The sequence below is a fragment of the Vipera ursinii genome, assembly GCF_947247035.1.
Source record: "Vipera ursinii genome assembly, chromosome: 5".
NCBI lineage: Eukaryota > Metazoa > Chordata > Lepidosauria > Squamata > Viperidae > Vipera > Vipera ursinii.
In genome coordinates, this window is record NC_139518.1 from 58,832,057 (window position 1) to 58,845,577 (window position 13,521).

The 13,521-nt window shown below is 35.6% G+C and overlaps 1 protein-coding gene across 4 annotated transcripts in view; it reads right to left on the bottom strand.

Moving 5' to 3' along the window:
• Positions 1-13,521, bottom strand: part of FGFR2 (fibroblast growth factor receptor 2) — a 121,522-nt gene that overhangs the window by 30,853 nt on the left and 77,148 nt on the right. For all 4 annotated transcript variants that reach the window (XM_083364520.1, XM_083364518.1, XM_083364519.1 and 1 more), the window contains 2 exons: positions 3,464-3,654; positions 2,354-2,498 (listed from right to left, as the gene is read on the bottom strand). In XM_083364520.1, the coding sequence (XP_083220646.1) occupies positions 2,354-2,498; positions 3,464-3,654 (336 nt within the window). The remainder of the gene's footprint in view (positions 1-2,353; positions 2,499-3,463; positions 3,655-13,521) is intronic.

Genomic DNA, 13,521 nt, shown 5'->3' on the forward strand with positions numbered 1-13,521 from the left:
ATTCTCATGGATACATATCCCAATTTAACAGCTTTTCAAAAGTGCTCCTTCAAATTTCCCCTGTAACTTGCTTTTAAAATCTAAACTTTCCAGAGAAACATAAACTGGAAAGGTTTATGATTGTCTTTAAAATATTCTTCCATTTTTTTTAATGGGAAGTGGGGTAAAATAATAAGAATTACTCAAATGAATTCCAGAACCACCCCAGTTCACAATTTTGGACAAGTCATTGATATTTATTTATTTATTTGGAAAGGAATTGAAAAGCCCTTGTTGAGACAGAAGCTGTGTTATTCGGTAGCAATCAACAATGAAGCAGAGAAAGGAAGAAAACCATGGGAAGATAGCAGTATATACCTGGCAGGACGGTCAACCATGCAGAGTGAAAGGATATCCCAATAGAATTACCCGCCAAGCATGTATATTCCCCAGCATCCTCAAAAGTTACATTCCGTATATAGAGAACCTCAATTTCTTTGTCCGTGGTGTTAACACCGGCAGCCTAGGAAAAAATGGAGGCAAGAGAAAAGCTAGACATTTTAGGAAATTGTTGTGGATGGGAAATGGGACCACGGGTGCTTGGTACTTCCAAAGAAGCAAAGTTTCACCACCGTGGGGAGATCCCATCCACAAATCCTCAACCAAAAGGCAATTACCAACAGATCCCAGCGCACCTTAAAGAGGAATAAATCATGGAAACCCTTCACCAAACCTACACTCACCACCTAAGTATGCATGCAATCAAAGAACATGGAAAAATTCGACCACAAACCGTTTGAGTTTTTAAAAATGACACAGAAAGATAAAATGCACAAAAGAAAAATCTAAAAAAAATAGATTCTCCTTCAAATTAAAAGGAATATCAGAGACATAGACAGAAGAGTTGAAAACTAAGAGCTAATACTACGAAAAGTAGGTATGTTCATTATATGTTTAATATAGACCAAACAGTTATTTAAAAAAAAAACTCTCAGGCAAAATCATTAAATGTTATGCAAGTATGTAACAGAACAGAGAAATGATGTCTCAAATAATCATGAGAAGCCAATTTAAGATTGTTTAGTATGCCTACACTACATTCACTATATAGTAAACATGTACAAATCAGTACTTGCTAAAATTATCTTACTGATATGGATACCAAGTACAATGAGATACACTGCCATATTTCATACTAAAGCTACTCTATTGTTCAATATTTCAAGGTAAACAATAGGATTGATTAAAGGGCAAAATAAAGAATCTCAAATTAAACAATGTTCTAAAATAGTCAACCTGGTAGCTTTACTATTCTATTGTACATATGGCATAAACAATAAATTAAAATAAAAGATTCATGTCCATTGACCATCAGAACAGGATGCTGTTACATAGCTACCAAATCTGCCAATTTATTAACAAGAGCCACATAATAATATACTGTATATTTTGTACAGCTCAAGTATTGAAATAATGTGATAATAAAGAATATAGTCAGCACTATATTTCCAGGAGAATAGTTTATGCCAGTGGTGGGATTCAAATACGTGAACAACCAGTTCTCTGTGTAGATGCCGCTTCTGGAAGTCCATTCTGAGTCTGGGCAACAAAAAATTAGCTACTGGATCTGCCGAAGTGGTACGAACTGGCTGAATCCCACCATTGGTTTAGGCTGAAATTATCTACAGGAATTCAGATTTGGTTTGATACCATGGAGAAAAAGTCTAGTATATTCTACCCACATGGTTACTCTTTAGTCCTTAAGTTTATCCCAAATACTAAGTGTGACAAACAGTATAGGTACAGTCACCATATTTTCTTGGAAAAGATAAGGGACAAATATGAAAAATGGAAAATATGAAAGAGATTTATGAGGATAAAAAAGATTGTATGTTTATAATGTTGCTTTACCAAGAAAAATTCAAGAGCAAAACCAAGAAAATAAATAATTAATTTTAAAGAAATCTGAAGGACAGCTTCCTGAAATAAAGTTATGCCCTTTAAAATAGAGGATGTATGGTCTATGTAAATATAGGAGTGTGCTAGACACACAGTTAAAGAATGAAACTAAGGGAAAGACAGAGTGAGAGGTTAAGAGTCCTTCAGAGTATGCTGAGAAAAATATATATGGACAGATACATTTGAATGCTTCAAAGTAAAATACAGAAGGGTTCAGAAGCAGATAATTAAAAAGACACGTACACTGTTTGTGGGAATTTTTCCATGGCTACTGGAGTAAAACCAGTTGCACCTTCAAGACAGGATTATAAATGCACCAAGGTCACAGAGTTATCCTAGAAGCTGCCTGCAGAATCCCAAAGCACCATTTTTTTCCAGCTTCTACATCCAGCTTTCTTTAACAGACATTTTTTACCTTTATCTGGCTGAACCAGAAGCCAGGCAGACTGGTTGGCCTCCCCTATATAATTGGAGACCTTACAAATATATTCTCCAGCATCCTCCTCTGTCACATTGTACAGTTTCAGCACTTCAGCATTGGAACTATTTATCCCCGAATGCTAGAACAGACCAATAACACAGGAGAACAATGTAACTGCTACCCCAAATGTAGACACCACCATGGTCCCGCCACCAAAATACTGAAGATGTCTTCAATTAGCATACGAGTAGATAAATATTGTACTTATTTTATTTGGTTTTTTTTAATGGAATGGAAAAACTCCTGAGTAGATGGTTGAGTGGTACCAACTCCTTAGATTCCGGGCTCTATTTATTTCATAGCAGAACAATATTTTGTAAGGAAATCAGTGGCTGCCAACTTGAAAGTTCACTGCCCAGTAGAAATTTCACAAGAGAGTAGTGAAAAATTGACACCTCAGCATCTCTGACATTTGGTAAAACCAGCACGGCCAACATTCTTTGGCAGCAAATATGGCCATTTCAGAAGGTCACATATTATTCCTTAGGCATGAATATTAAAGGCAGAGCATAGTTTTCTTTATTTTATATATTCTTTGCAAAAAAACCCATAAATAATGCTAAGAAAAGGATATGGCAATTCTCTTAATAAATAATGAGATCTGAAAAATAAACATTTTTGCCAGTAAATAAAAGAATTTCTAGAGCAGTGTTTCTCAACCTTGGCAACTTTAAGATGTGTGGTCTTTAACTCCCAGAATTCCCTAGCCAGGATGCCTGTCCATAGATCTTAAAGTTGTTGAGGTAGAAAAACAGCATTATGTAAAGGATAAATTGCCAAACAAATGTTTGCTTTTGTTTCTGTCAAGAATGGACAGTACTGTAAGTCACCAGATGATGTCAAACAGTAACTCCCATGCGTGGCAGGTCATTTTTCCACAGGCAACATGAAAAAGTTCTATGACTTTAAAATGAATTTGATCCCTTGGTTCCATTTCACAATAACATTTGTAAAATAATTCCTTATTGTCTCAAAAATGAACAACAACAACAACAGCAACAACAACAACAATCCTCCTCCTCCTCCTCATCCTCATCATCTTACCTTTAACACTTCCAAATGTGGTAGTCCATCTGGTCCATATTTACTTCCATTCTTTTCTACATGTTTTATCCACTGGATATGAGGCTGGGCATCACTGTAGACTTTGCAGACAAACTCTGCATCACTCCCAACTACTGCAGAGGTATTTGCTGGTAGACCAGCTTGCAGGATAGGCCTATGTGGTGATCGCTCTATCAAGAAGAGGGTGGGGGAAAATACAAAAGAGACAAGTAAGCATACAAAGATGCAGAAATAATGTTACCAAAATAAGTATAAGTGAACATCACTTTTGGCTGACTTAATATTGCAACCAAACAGAGCAAAAGCTATACCTTCAAGCAGGTATTGAAAAATTATAGCTGACTACTATTGAAACACTATATTTAAAGGAGCAAAGAAAGACATTTCACAAGGAACTATAGAGCAAACATTTATAGCAAAATTCATCAAATACAACTTTTTAGTGGCTGAGATTTGATTTACCAGTGGTAATGTATTTACTACATTAAATAAAAATGGCATATTTTTAATATGCATTGTTTAAGTAGTATTTAACCAATCTAATGTTCTACATTTGAAACCAGGGAAGATATTGAGATAAATGCATTGATGCAACATTTGTTATTGTTATTTACAAAACGAGGGATGTATGGAAGGAAGGAAGGAAGGAAGGAAGGAAGGAAGGAAGGAAGGAAGGAAGGAAGGAAGGAAGGAAGTTTAATGTTAATATGTTATAGTTTTAAGGTAAATATCATGATAATCACTTAATGGTAATCAAGATTCCTGCTGAGTACAGAGTAGACAAGTAAATCTTTCAAATCTATCACAGTAAAACAAAATTTTCTATATAGTCCATGATAGTTTTATTCAATCTGAGATAATTCTGCATCGCAGAATTCTGCATGTTTCAGTTTCACTTTCAGATCTAAACAGGGCTTTTTTTCTCATAGAACGCTCAGAACGGAGTTCCGGCACCTTTTTGGGATGGAACCTTGTAGGGTAGGCAAGGTGGGTTGTATGACGTGTGAGTTCCGGCACCTTTTTCTTTTACAAAAAAAGCACTGGATCTAAAACACATCAGGTTATGGATACATTTTCTTTTTTCCTTTTCTTTTTATTATGTAATTATAAACCTTGATACATTTCAATACAATGAAGTTTGTACAATATTAATTGGAGATTATTAACATTCTATTATTTTATTTATTTAATAAAACTATATTTAGGTAATTTAGATTATTGAAAATAGAGAAGAGAAAAATGTTCTATCACTATTAAGAATGTCAATATTATAAGCATAAAATTGACTTTTTCATCCAAAGTTGAGTTTAACTTTGCAGAACAGCTGCAAAATTCATCAAAATATTTGATACACACACACACACACACACAATTTAACAAGGATCAAAATGCTCAAAGGTAAAAAATCATGTTTCAAGATCTAAAAGATGTCAGCTTAGAAATATATTTTCTAAGAATCTTGGGTATTCTCCAGTTAGACTGCTTTCGCAAGACAGCTGCAGCAAAAGTCATTACATGCCCTAACTTATTGTACAATACAGTCTTCTAAGGCATAGCTGAATGCTATTATTTCCAAAAAAACAAATATTCTTATTATTACTTCCTTGTGGTATTATCAGGCCAACATATGGTTTTGCAAATCTCAAAACACATGACATCATCCTGTGGTTTGGAGCTAAAAATACTTGGTACCCAGGGTAAAAGGAATAGATTATTCACACCCATCTTCTAGTGTCATAACATGATGTATATTGGTGTTATTCCAAGAACCTTTTTTGGGAGAAAACCCAACTCATTTTTTGAATCTAAATTTCTCTTTCTTTTTTTCTTTCTTCTTTCTTTCTTTCTTTCTTTCTTTCTTTCTTTCTTTCTTTCTTTCTTTCTTTCTTTCTTTCTAAAATGTGGGGCTCAATTGTGGTCGTACGTTGAGGACTACCTGTACCAAAACTTTTATTTGGGATGAAAAGGATATTCTCACAGTAAATAAGTCTTTTCAAGTGAGGATCCTCTTGTTCATTGGGAAAAAAATGATTTAATTCTCTAAATTGGCTTCCAGTTGCCCTCCGGGTGAGATTCAAGGTGCTGGTGATGACCTATAAAGCCCTAAATGGCATGGGCCTGGATTATCTGAGGGAGCACCTGCTGCCAGCATCAATTTCCCATCGTCCTGTGCACTCACACAGGAAGGGCCTCCTCAGGGTACCGCCGGTCAAGGATTGCCGATGGGTGATCCCCAGGGGGAGGGCGTTCTCTGTGGGCATGCCTGCCCTATGGAATCAACTGCCAATGGACTCCAGACTGCCCCTGACCTTCATTCATTTCGCCAGGACGTAAAAACCTGGCTCTTTGAGCTATCTGGTCTGGACTGAGGGGTTTTAATGGTTTTAAATTGTGATTTTAATTTTTTGGGGCTAGACTTAATTTAATTTTATTTTAATTTTATATTGTATTGTTTTTAAATTTTGCCTTGTAAACCGCCCTGAATCCTTTGGGAGTAGGGCGGTATATAAACCGAATTAATAATAAATAAATAAATACTCAGCAGATAATATATATGTTTATCTACCAGGGATTTTTTTTATGGAATTATCCTTAAAAATTTGGACTGAGAGGTACACCTCGTAAGATAAAGATGAAATTGTAATGGTCTTACTCCTTACTCACAATAGAAGAATCTTTTCAGGTTTTTCCTAAAAATCTGATTCATGGAATAGGCAGTGTGTGTAAAAATGAAAAAAATAATTTATTAATGGTATACCTATTTAACATAAAAAATTAAATAGTGCCCAAATGCCAAATGTTATACAATCTTTGAAAAAAAAAGGGGGGGGGGCTCAAAAGTTGGATCCCGAGCAAGCAACAGCACTGCCAAACAATGAAATCTTTCTTATAGCCGGCCCATCACAAATGCCTCCCGGGAATGTATTTGCTGATATACACTGGCACTGCAGTACAAAGCAGCTGTCTTCTCTGACTTGCGCCCCTTCAAAGGCTTGTTTTTAAATGATTTCACAGCTATATGTGGAGTTGTGCTTAGGTCTTAACTCCATGGAAGCATAATTTCATGCCGGGCACTGACTACTTTAAGAATCTCCATTATAAATTAAGCTCGGTTCTTGCCGTCAAGGATTCAAAGGCAAATCTTAAAGCCCATAAGCAATGAGTGTGAAATCTCAGATACAACTGGAAAGAAGACAGGAGGCGGGAATGGAAGGCAAGAATGGGCTAATCCTACTGTTCCTTATGTAATGTATTAATGCATTTTGTATCTGTTGGTTTTCAGCAGATACAAGTTCAGCAGACTGAATTTGTTTAGGGAAAGGACAAGGAGCATTAAAAGATGCTGCGTAAAACATCCCATATTTATTGGCAACGTTTCTGTCTTTCTTAGTATATTTTAAACATGTATATCCTGCCTATGAGGATGATGTCCTAATCACAAAGCAGGTTCAATAATATCCATATAATACAATGGGGGGGGAGGGGAGAAATAGACAAAATCAAAACCATTTAAGGATGAGAGATCGAACCAGAGACCAACCAGGAAACAATTAATCGTTTAGCAACCCTAATTGGAACTGGCATTTGATCGATAAGCATAGCAATCACTACTAATTCTGACTGCGATTAGTCAGACCTGCAAAGATCATAAATGAGGACCCAGATTGTTGGGGGCAATTAAGCTGACTTTGTAATAATGCCGCTTGGGGTGTGTGTGAAAGCCCTAATAAGCAGGCATATACATAGAATGAAGGCTACTGCTAAGCTTGTAAGCCGCCCTGAGTCTTTGGAGAAGGGCGGGATATAAATGGAATTAAAATAAAATAAATAAAATAAATAAATAAATAAATGTAAGGATTGATCATAATTTTTTCATTTATTGCAATGACTGAACGGACACTAAATCGGCAGTTGATAGATGAGAACTACCTCTAGATCCAAAACAGGAATCCAATCACACAATTCCTATACGAAATGATACATAAGAAGAGCTCCTAGATTACTTCCACTGTTGGCTTTGAACAAATACCAGCATTCTTCCAAATTTTGCAAATATGATTCATGTTTTACCTTTCTGATGTTCTGCTTCATCAGCTGTAGAATTAGATGTTATAAAAACAAAATGGAAATTGCAGTTCAAGGTATACATTACTATTTTTACAGTGGTGGAAATTAATGTATAAAATTTCCCATCTTTTATAAATAAGCTTCAGTTTCATAACTGATCCCTCTTTGGTTAGAAAAACAACAAGGCTGGACCCTTCTTTAACGGCATTCCACCTTCCCCAAAATATTACAATTGTCTACAGTACAAAAATGAAACACTGGAGAATATTATTTAAAGTGTTCTTAGAAAGTGAGCTGGCCTCGTGTTACATTTACCTACATCACGGTTTGATTTTTTTTTAGTGACCTTATTTCTTGCCCTTAAATAAAGAAGAAAAATAAAGAAAGAGATGGAAAAATTATTCCCATATATTAAAGATACCCTCCCCAGCCTTTGTATTAAGTTTAACACAATCTTCAATTTTAATTACATACACCAGTGCAACTGAAATATTAGAGCTGAACTTATATTCTTTGAATCTAAACTGTATTAATCACAGAAATATTTACATAAATGAAGCACTGGGTGTGCATGGCTAAAAGTAAACCCAAATCTTTAGCCTACAAATTGTTAAACTTTTCCAAATAACAATAAATAACTCCATTCTGACAAAAGAATAACTCTTAAACTAGATTTCATGCACACATGCTACAATACAAGAAGTGTCAAGCTTTCTGCATAATGTTCCCATATATAGGTTTACTTAGCTATCATTAAGCATTAAGAGCACATGATAATGTGATAACATGACAACAAATAGTAATGGCCAACATGAAACCAATCAACAGTTATTATATACAGCTTGTTAAAAAAAAGTGACCTCGGTATGTTTGGTCAATTTCTCTGCTGTTACCACAGAGATTTGGATGATTCTCAACATGCCTATGAAAGCATGGACAACATAGAATGATGTGTTCCTGATCAATACCTCTTGGCCACATACAATGTCAAGCTCAGGAAATCAGGAGTTCAAATAAATATAGGTTCATTGTATGCTAAAGTTGTCAGCAAGAATCTGAACTATTAATGGTCAAAGTAAATTGGCAGCAGGTAAGAGTCAACTTATCTACAGAATTCAAGATGGCTGGACTTAGACCTCTTGTGGGCATGAAAGGACTCAACATGATGACATGCTTGACCCTCACTCGGGTTGAGTCTGGTTAACTCCTACATACAATTCAATTGGATTAAATAGGTAGTTATGTAAATAGAATATTCAGGATATGTTAGAAGATAGAGAGTCAGAAAATCTCTCAACATAAGAAGTGACCTTTTCAAAGCAAGGACTCCAGGCACACATAGGAGCTCTGTGAACATCCTTACACACACATGTGTGTGTCATATGTGTGTATATAGTCTATGCATACATGATCTTCTCATGCATTTCAAAAAGATAGCAAAGATCTGTAGTACATCTGTGGTAGTGGTATGCCAGGCAATACACTTCACACATTCTTTCAATGTGTAAAGATGGTGTCTTTAACTTTTCCCCCACATTAAGTGTCTTGCTTCCTTGGGTTTCCCAGAGTTTTGGAAAGTTTTCACACATAAGCAACACATTCCTGATTTTACTACAAAAAAAGTCTGCACTGTATACCGCTAGTGTGCTATATGACAAGTCTCATCCAGCACTTTTTTCAGTTAAGACATTATAGACTTGATGTTTACCCATGTTTAACACTTTCTCTTTTGCCTTTGTTCACAGTATGCCAGCATCATCTCTTCTAATAAAGAAAATGGCTATTTGGTTTTGTTTTGAAAAACAGTCACAGCAAAATGCAATATACAAACTACTTACTGGCAAGTGCTTTAATAAAAATGTCATTCTACTAATTACATTATGGATATAATCTAGCATTCATTGATTAATGTAGTGTAGTTTATGAGAACTAGCATATATTTTAAAAAAAACCAGTGATAGAATGAATGGTCTCTGTTTAATTAATGAAGATGATAGTTTTTCAGTGCTGGATAATCATTATTAAAAAATCTAGAAATCCAATTTTACATTTTATTTTATGTATTATTAAATGTTTCCCAACTACTGCGATATCTGTATGTGCACATTTTTTCTAATCCTAAGATTGGCCATAGGATCAAAACCTTTGGTTTAGTTGGTAGCAGGCCATATTTGCCAATAATCCAAAATTCTCAAGGTGCTTGTATTCTTATGTATCATCAACACAGCAAAATCTAACAATGATTTATGAACATCAGTACTATGTTAAAATAAATTCAAATAAATAAAATACTACAATAACTCATCACAAGGCACTTGCCCAATAATATGAACAGGTTATGTTGATTTTTCAAGTAATATGTTGGTAGTAAATAAGAACAAGCAATATGTCCACACTAATAAAATGTGCTTGGAGCTGTATCAGGAAATAAACGAAAAATAAGTAAGATAGGCTTTAATTTTACATAATACAAGTCTAAAATATTTCCAACACAATTACTCTATAACTAATGAAGCTTTTGCCTTCATTCTGCATAAAAAATAGTGTAGAGAAATAAAATTTAAATCATATTTCAACCCAGATTCTGAAAACCATATCATGAGTCAAAATGTTAAAGGTGAAATGTTATTTGCCATACAATCAGTTTACATCCCTAAAACTTATTTTTCTTGTTATGGCAAGAAAATAGGAGTTAAATTCTTATTAGATTGCAGCCCAAGGGGCAGTTCCAATCTTTTTGTTAATAGCTTTTAAGAATCATGTCAACATTAAGCATATCATATCTGGACTTTGAGCAACTGAACACCTTCTAGACTTTTGGGATATGATTTCTTCACCAAGGATCTTATGGGGATGCAAACACAGAAAAACTGCAATTCAAGACTTCTCTTTCTTAAAATGGGCATATCTAATGACAAAACATCCATTTATCAGAAGGCAAAGTAGCTTGTCTGGATGCTTTTTAACATCCCAGTGGGATCTTTCTGGGCCCAAACATGCTGTCACAATAAACTTGATGATTAAAAGGTGGTGTTTTGTTCTTTTGGTTTTCAGCATGCCATTTCTAAAATTAAAATCAAAAAGTCAGCTTTCTGCAGGTACCAAGGAGTTATCAATGGGCATAAATGACTCATATTTATGATGTTTGCAAGGGCCCTAGGGTCATGTGGTTACCTTTTGCGACCTTCTGACAAGCAAAGTCAATGGGGAAGCCAGATTTACTTAATAAATGTGTGTTGTAGTTGTATCTCTAGGCACTATCATGCCTGTTCCTATCTTGGACCATTATTGTTCTAGTTATTTATTATTATTTAATTAGTTTTATATACCTCTCTATTCCCGAAGGACTCAGGGCGGTTTACAGGGCAAAGTTTAAAAACAATATAAAAGTTAAAATTCAGGGCATTTTCGCATCACTTGCAATAGCTACCTTTTGTTATTAGAGGGATGATGAGTTGTGCAAGTAGGAAAGCTTTTTTGTTCCTGTTCCATATTTCTCCTGAAACAAAATTTATAATATGGTCATGCAGGTAAGTAAGGACCATGCTGGTACTGCTTAAAGCACCTAAGGTTTTCAGAAATCAAATGTGCTATATGACCTCTTTATAGGCAGTTTTCTTGTGTTTATTGTTTTTATCTGTCTAGTAATACGGTAGTTTTCCACAAATGCAAAATACAGGTAATCTTCGACTAACAGCCGGCTGTTTAGCAACTGTTCAAATTTATGACTGACTTTTAAAAAGCACAGACAGAAGGACAACTCCTGCACTTGACTGGAGAAAGGAAGTTAGGTCATGAAGATCTGGGCTCCTTTTCTCCAATACAGCACTGCATTTCCCTTCCGTGCGTGGAGTGGAAGGCAACTCCTGCTGTGGACTGGAGAAAGAAAACGTGGATTACAAAAATCTGCCATGAGTTCTCTTCTATGCATGGAGAAGAGCTGCCTGTTGTCCTTCGGGAGGCAGCTCTTTCATTTAGTCGGTTTACGAGCTTACAAGTTAACAATTGCAACTGGGAGATCCAGGATTGTGGTCAATGAGCAAAGCAGTCATGTGGGAATCTTTCTTGCTAACCACTTTGCTCAATGACTAAAATTCAGGTCTCAATTGTAGTCATGAGTTGAAGACAACTTGTATGTTGCAAATTTGCTTTTCAAATTTTCAAAAACAAGGCAAAAAGTTAGGCTAAATGGGACATATCAGAAAGGTACCATATTTGAGAAGACGTATCTACTATGTCACCAAGCCAGAGCTATATCCAAAACCCAGCAGAAATGTATGAAGTAAACATGAGAATATTCCCACCAAAAAGGCATAGCTAGATTTTTAATAACTCAGATTCCTTTAAAGACAAATTTTATATGCAAAAATGATCCATTAAACAAAATTCAAGATTCCTCACCAATCATTATTACTCAGATACAGTTGTAGTAAGCTGGTAAAGCTAGGAATAATTTTTTCCACAATATATTCTGAATGAATACCATTTTTCCAAATAAACATCAAAATGCATTCTTTATTAGTGACTGCATTAAAGAGATTTAAGAAATAGAATTAATCACCAGCCAGTCAGAAACTGGCAGAAGATGACATGAATGTTCTTGTTTTAAAGTGCTTGCTTGTCATCACTGGCTGATGGTCTTAATACCAGTCTGCCCTTTGTGAAGCGGGTGGCAGGGAAAGAGTCCAATACCAAAACAATTGTTATACTGCCATGGTATGCAATTCCATCAACTTCCCCAGAGAAAAATGTGTCTCTGTTGAAAAAAAAAATAGTTGTAGTGTCTATCCTACTAATCTTCTAGTTAACCAATGTGATCCTTAATATGGCACAAGCAAAGACAAAGCTTTAGAACTTCTGAGGGAGAAGAAAAATCATCCCTTGGGTGAGGAAAATGTGAAACAAAACAATGAATAGTGTGACTTAAGGATTAGGTTTTTGAAAAAGGATAAAATAGAACTATTATGGAATGTAAAATGAAAGACCAAATTTCTCCCAGATGAAGCTGGAACTTGGGAGAAAAAAGCAAGTTTCTCCTGGCAATGTCACAGCCTGCTTGTTTAGAAGACCCAGCTATTGGGAATGTTCAGAGACGAACATCGGGCAAGCCAACAACCCAAAGAAAACCTAGGATTTGCACAGTATCACTCCACCAACTTCCAACTGCAGCAGGTTATATAATGCTAAAATGCCAGGTCTGTTAAAATAGATTGTGCCACGTGTCTAGCAACTAGCTGAAATCATAACCGCAAATATATTTTTGGTTTACATAGCTGGCATATACTGATAGTCCTCAGTTAATTATGATAATCGGGAGTAGCAACTCTGATGATAGTCAGCACAGTCATGCAGCTTGATGTCAAATGACTATGCCAACTTACAACAGTATTTCAGACATTAGGTGAATCTTGTGTGGTCATTAGATATAATGTCATGTGATCATCATTTTCTGCCTACTACCAGCTTCTGCATTGACTTTGCTTCTGGGCAGCCATCAGTGAACTTTGCAAATAATTATACCATGACCATGGGATGCTGCAACCATCATAATTGCAAGCTGGTTGCCAAACACCCAAATCATGATCATGTGACTGCAGGGATATTGTGACAACCACAACCTTGAAGACCAGTTGTAAGTCTCCTAATTCACCACAGTCATAATTATGAATGGTCACTGAACAAAGGATCATTAATCAAGGACTATCTATATTCCCAAAGTGATACATCAACATTTCTTCTCTAGCCCAGTACTGTTTAATATCTTCTTAAATGACTTAAATGAGGGAATAGAAGGGGAACTCATCAAATCTGCAGATGACACTAAGCTGGCAGGAATAGCCAACACTCCAGAAGACAAGTTCAGGATCCAAAAGGATCTTGACAGACTTAAACAATGGGCCCTATCCAACGACATGAAATTTAATGTGGAGAAAAGCAGTTTTACATGTAGGCAGGAAAAACCAACGGTA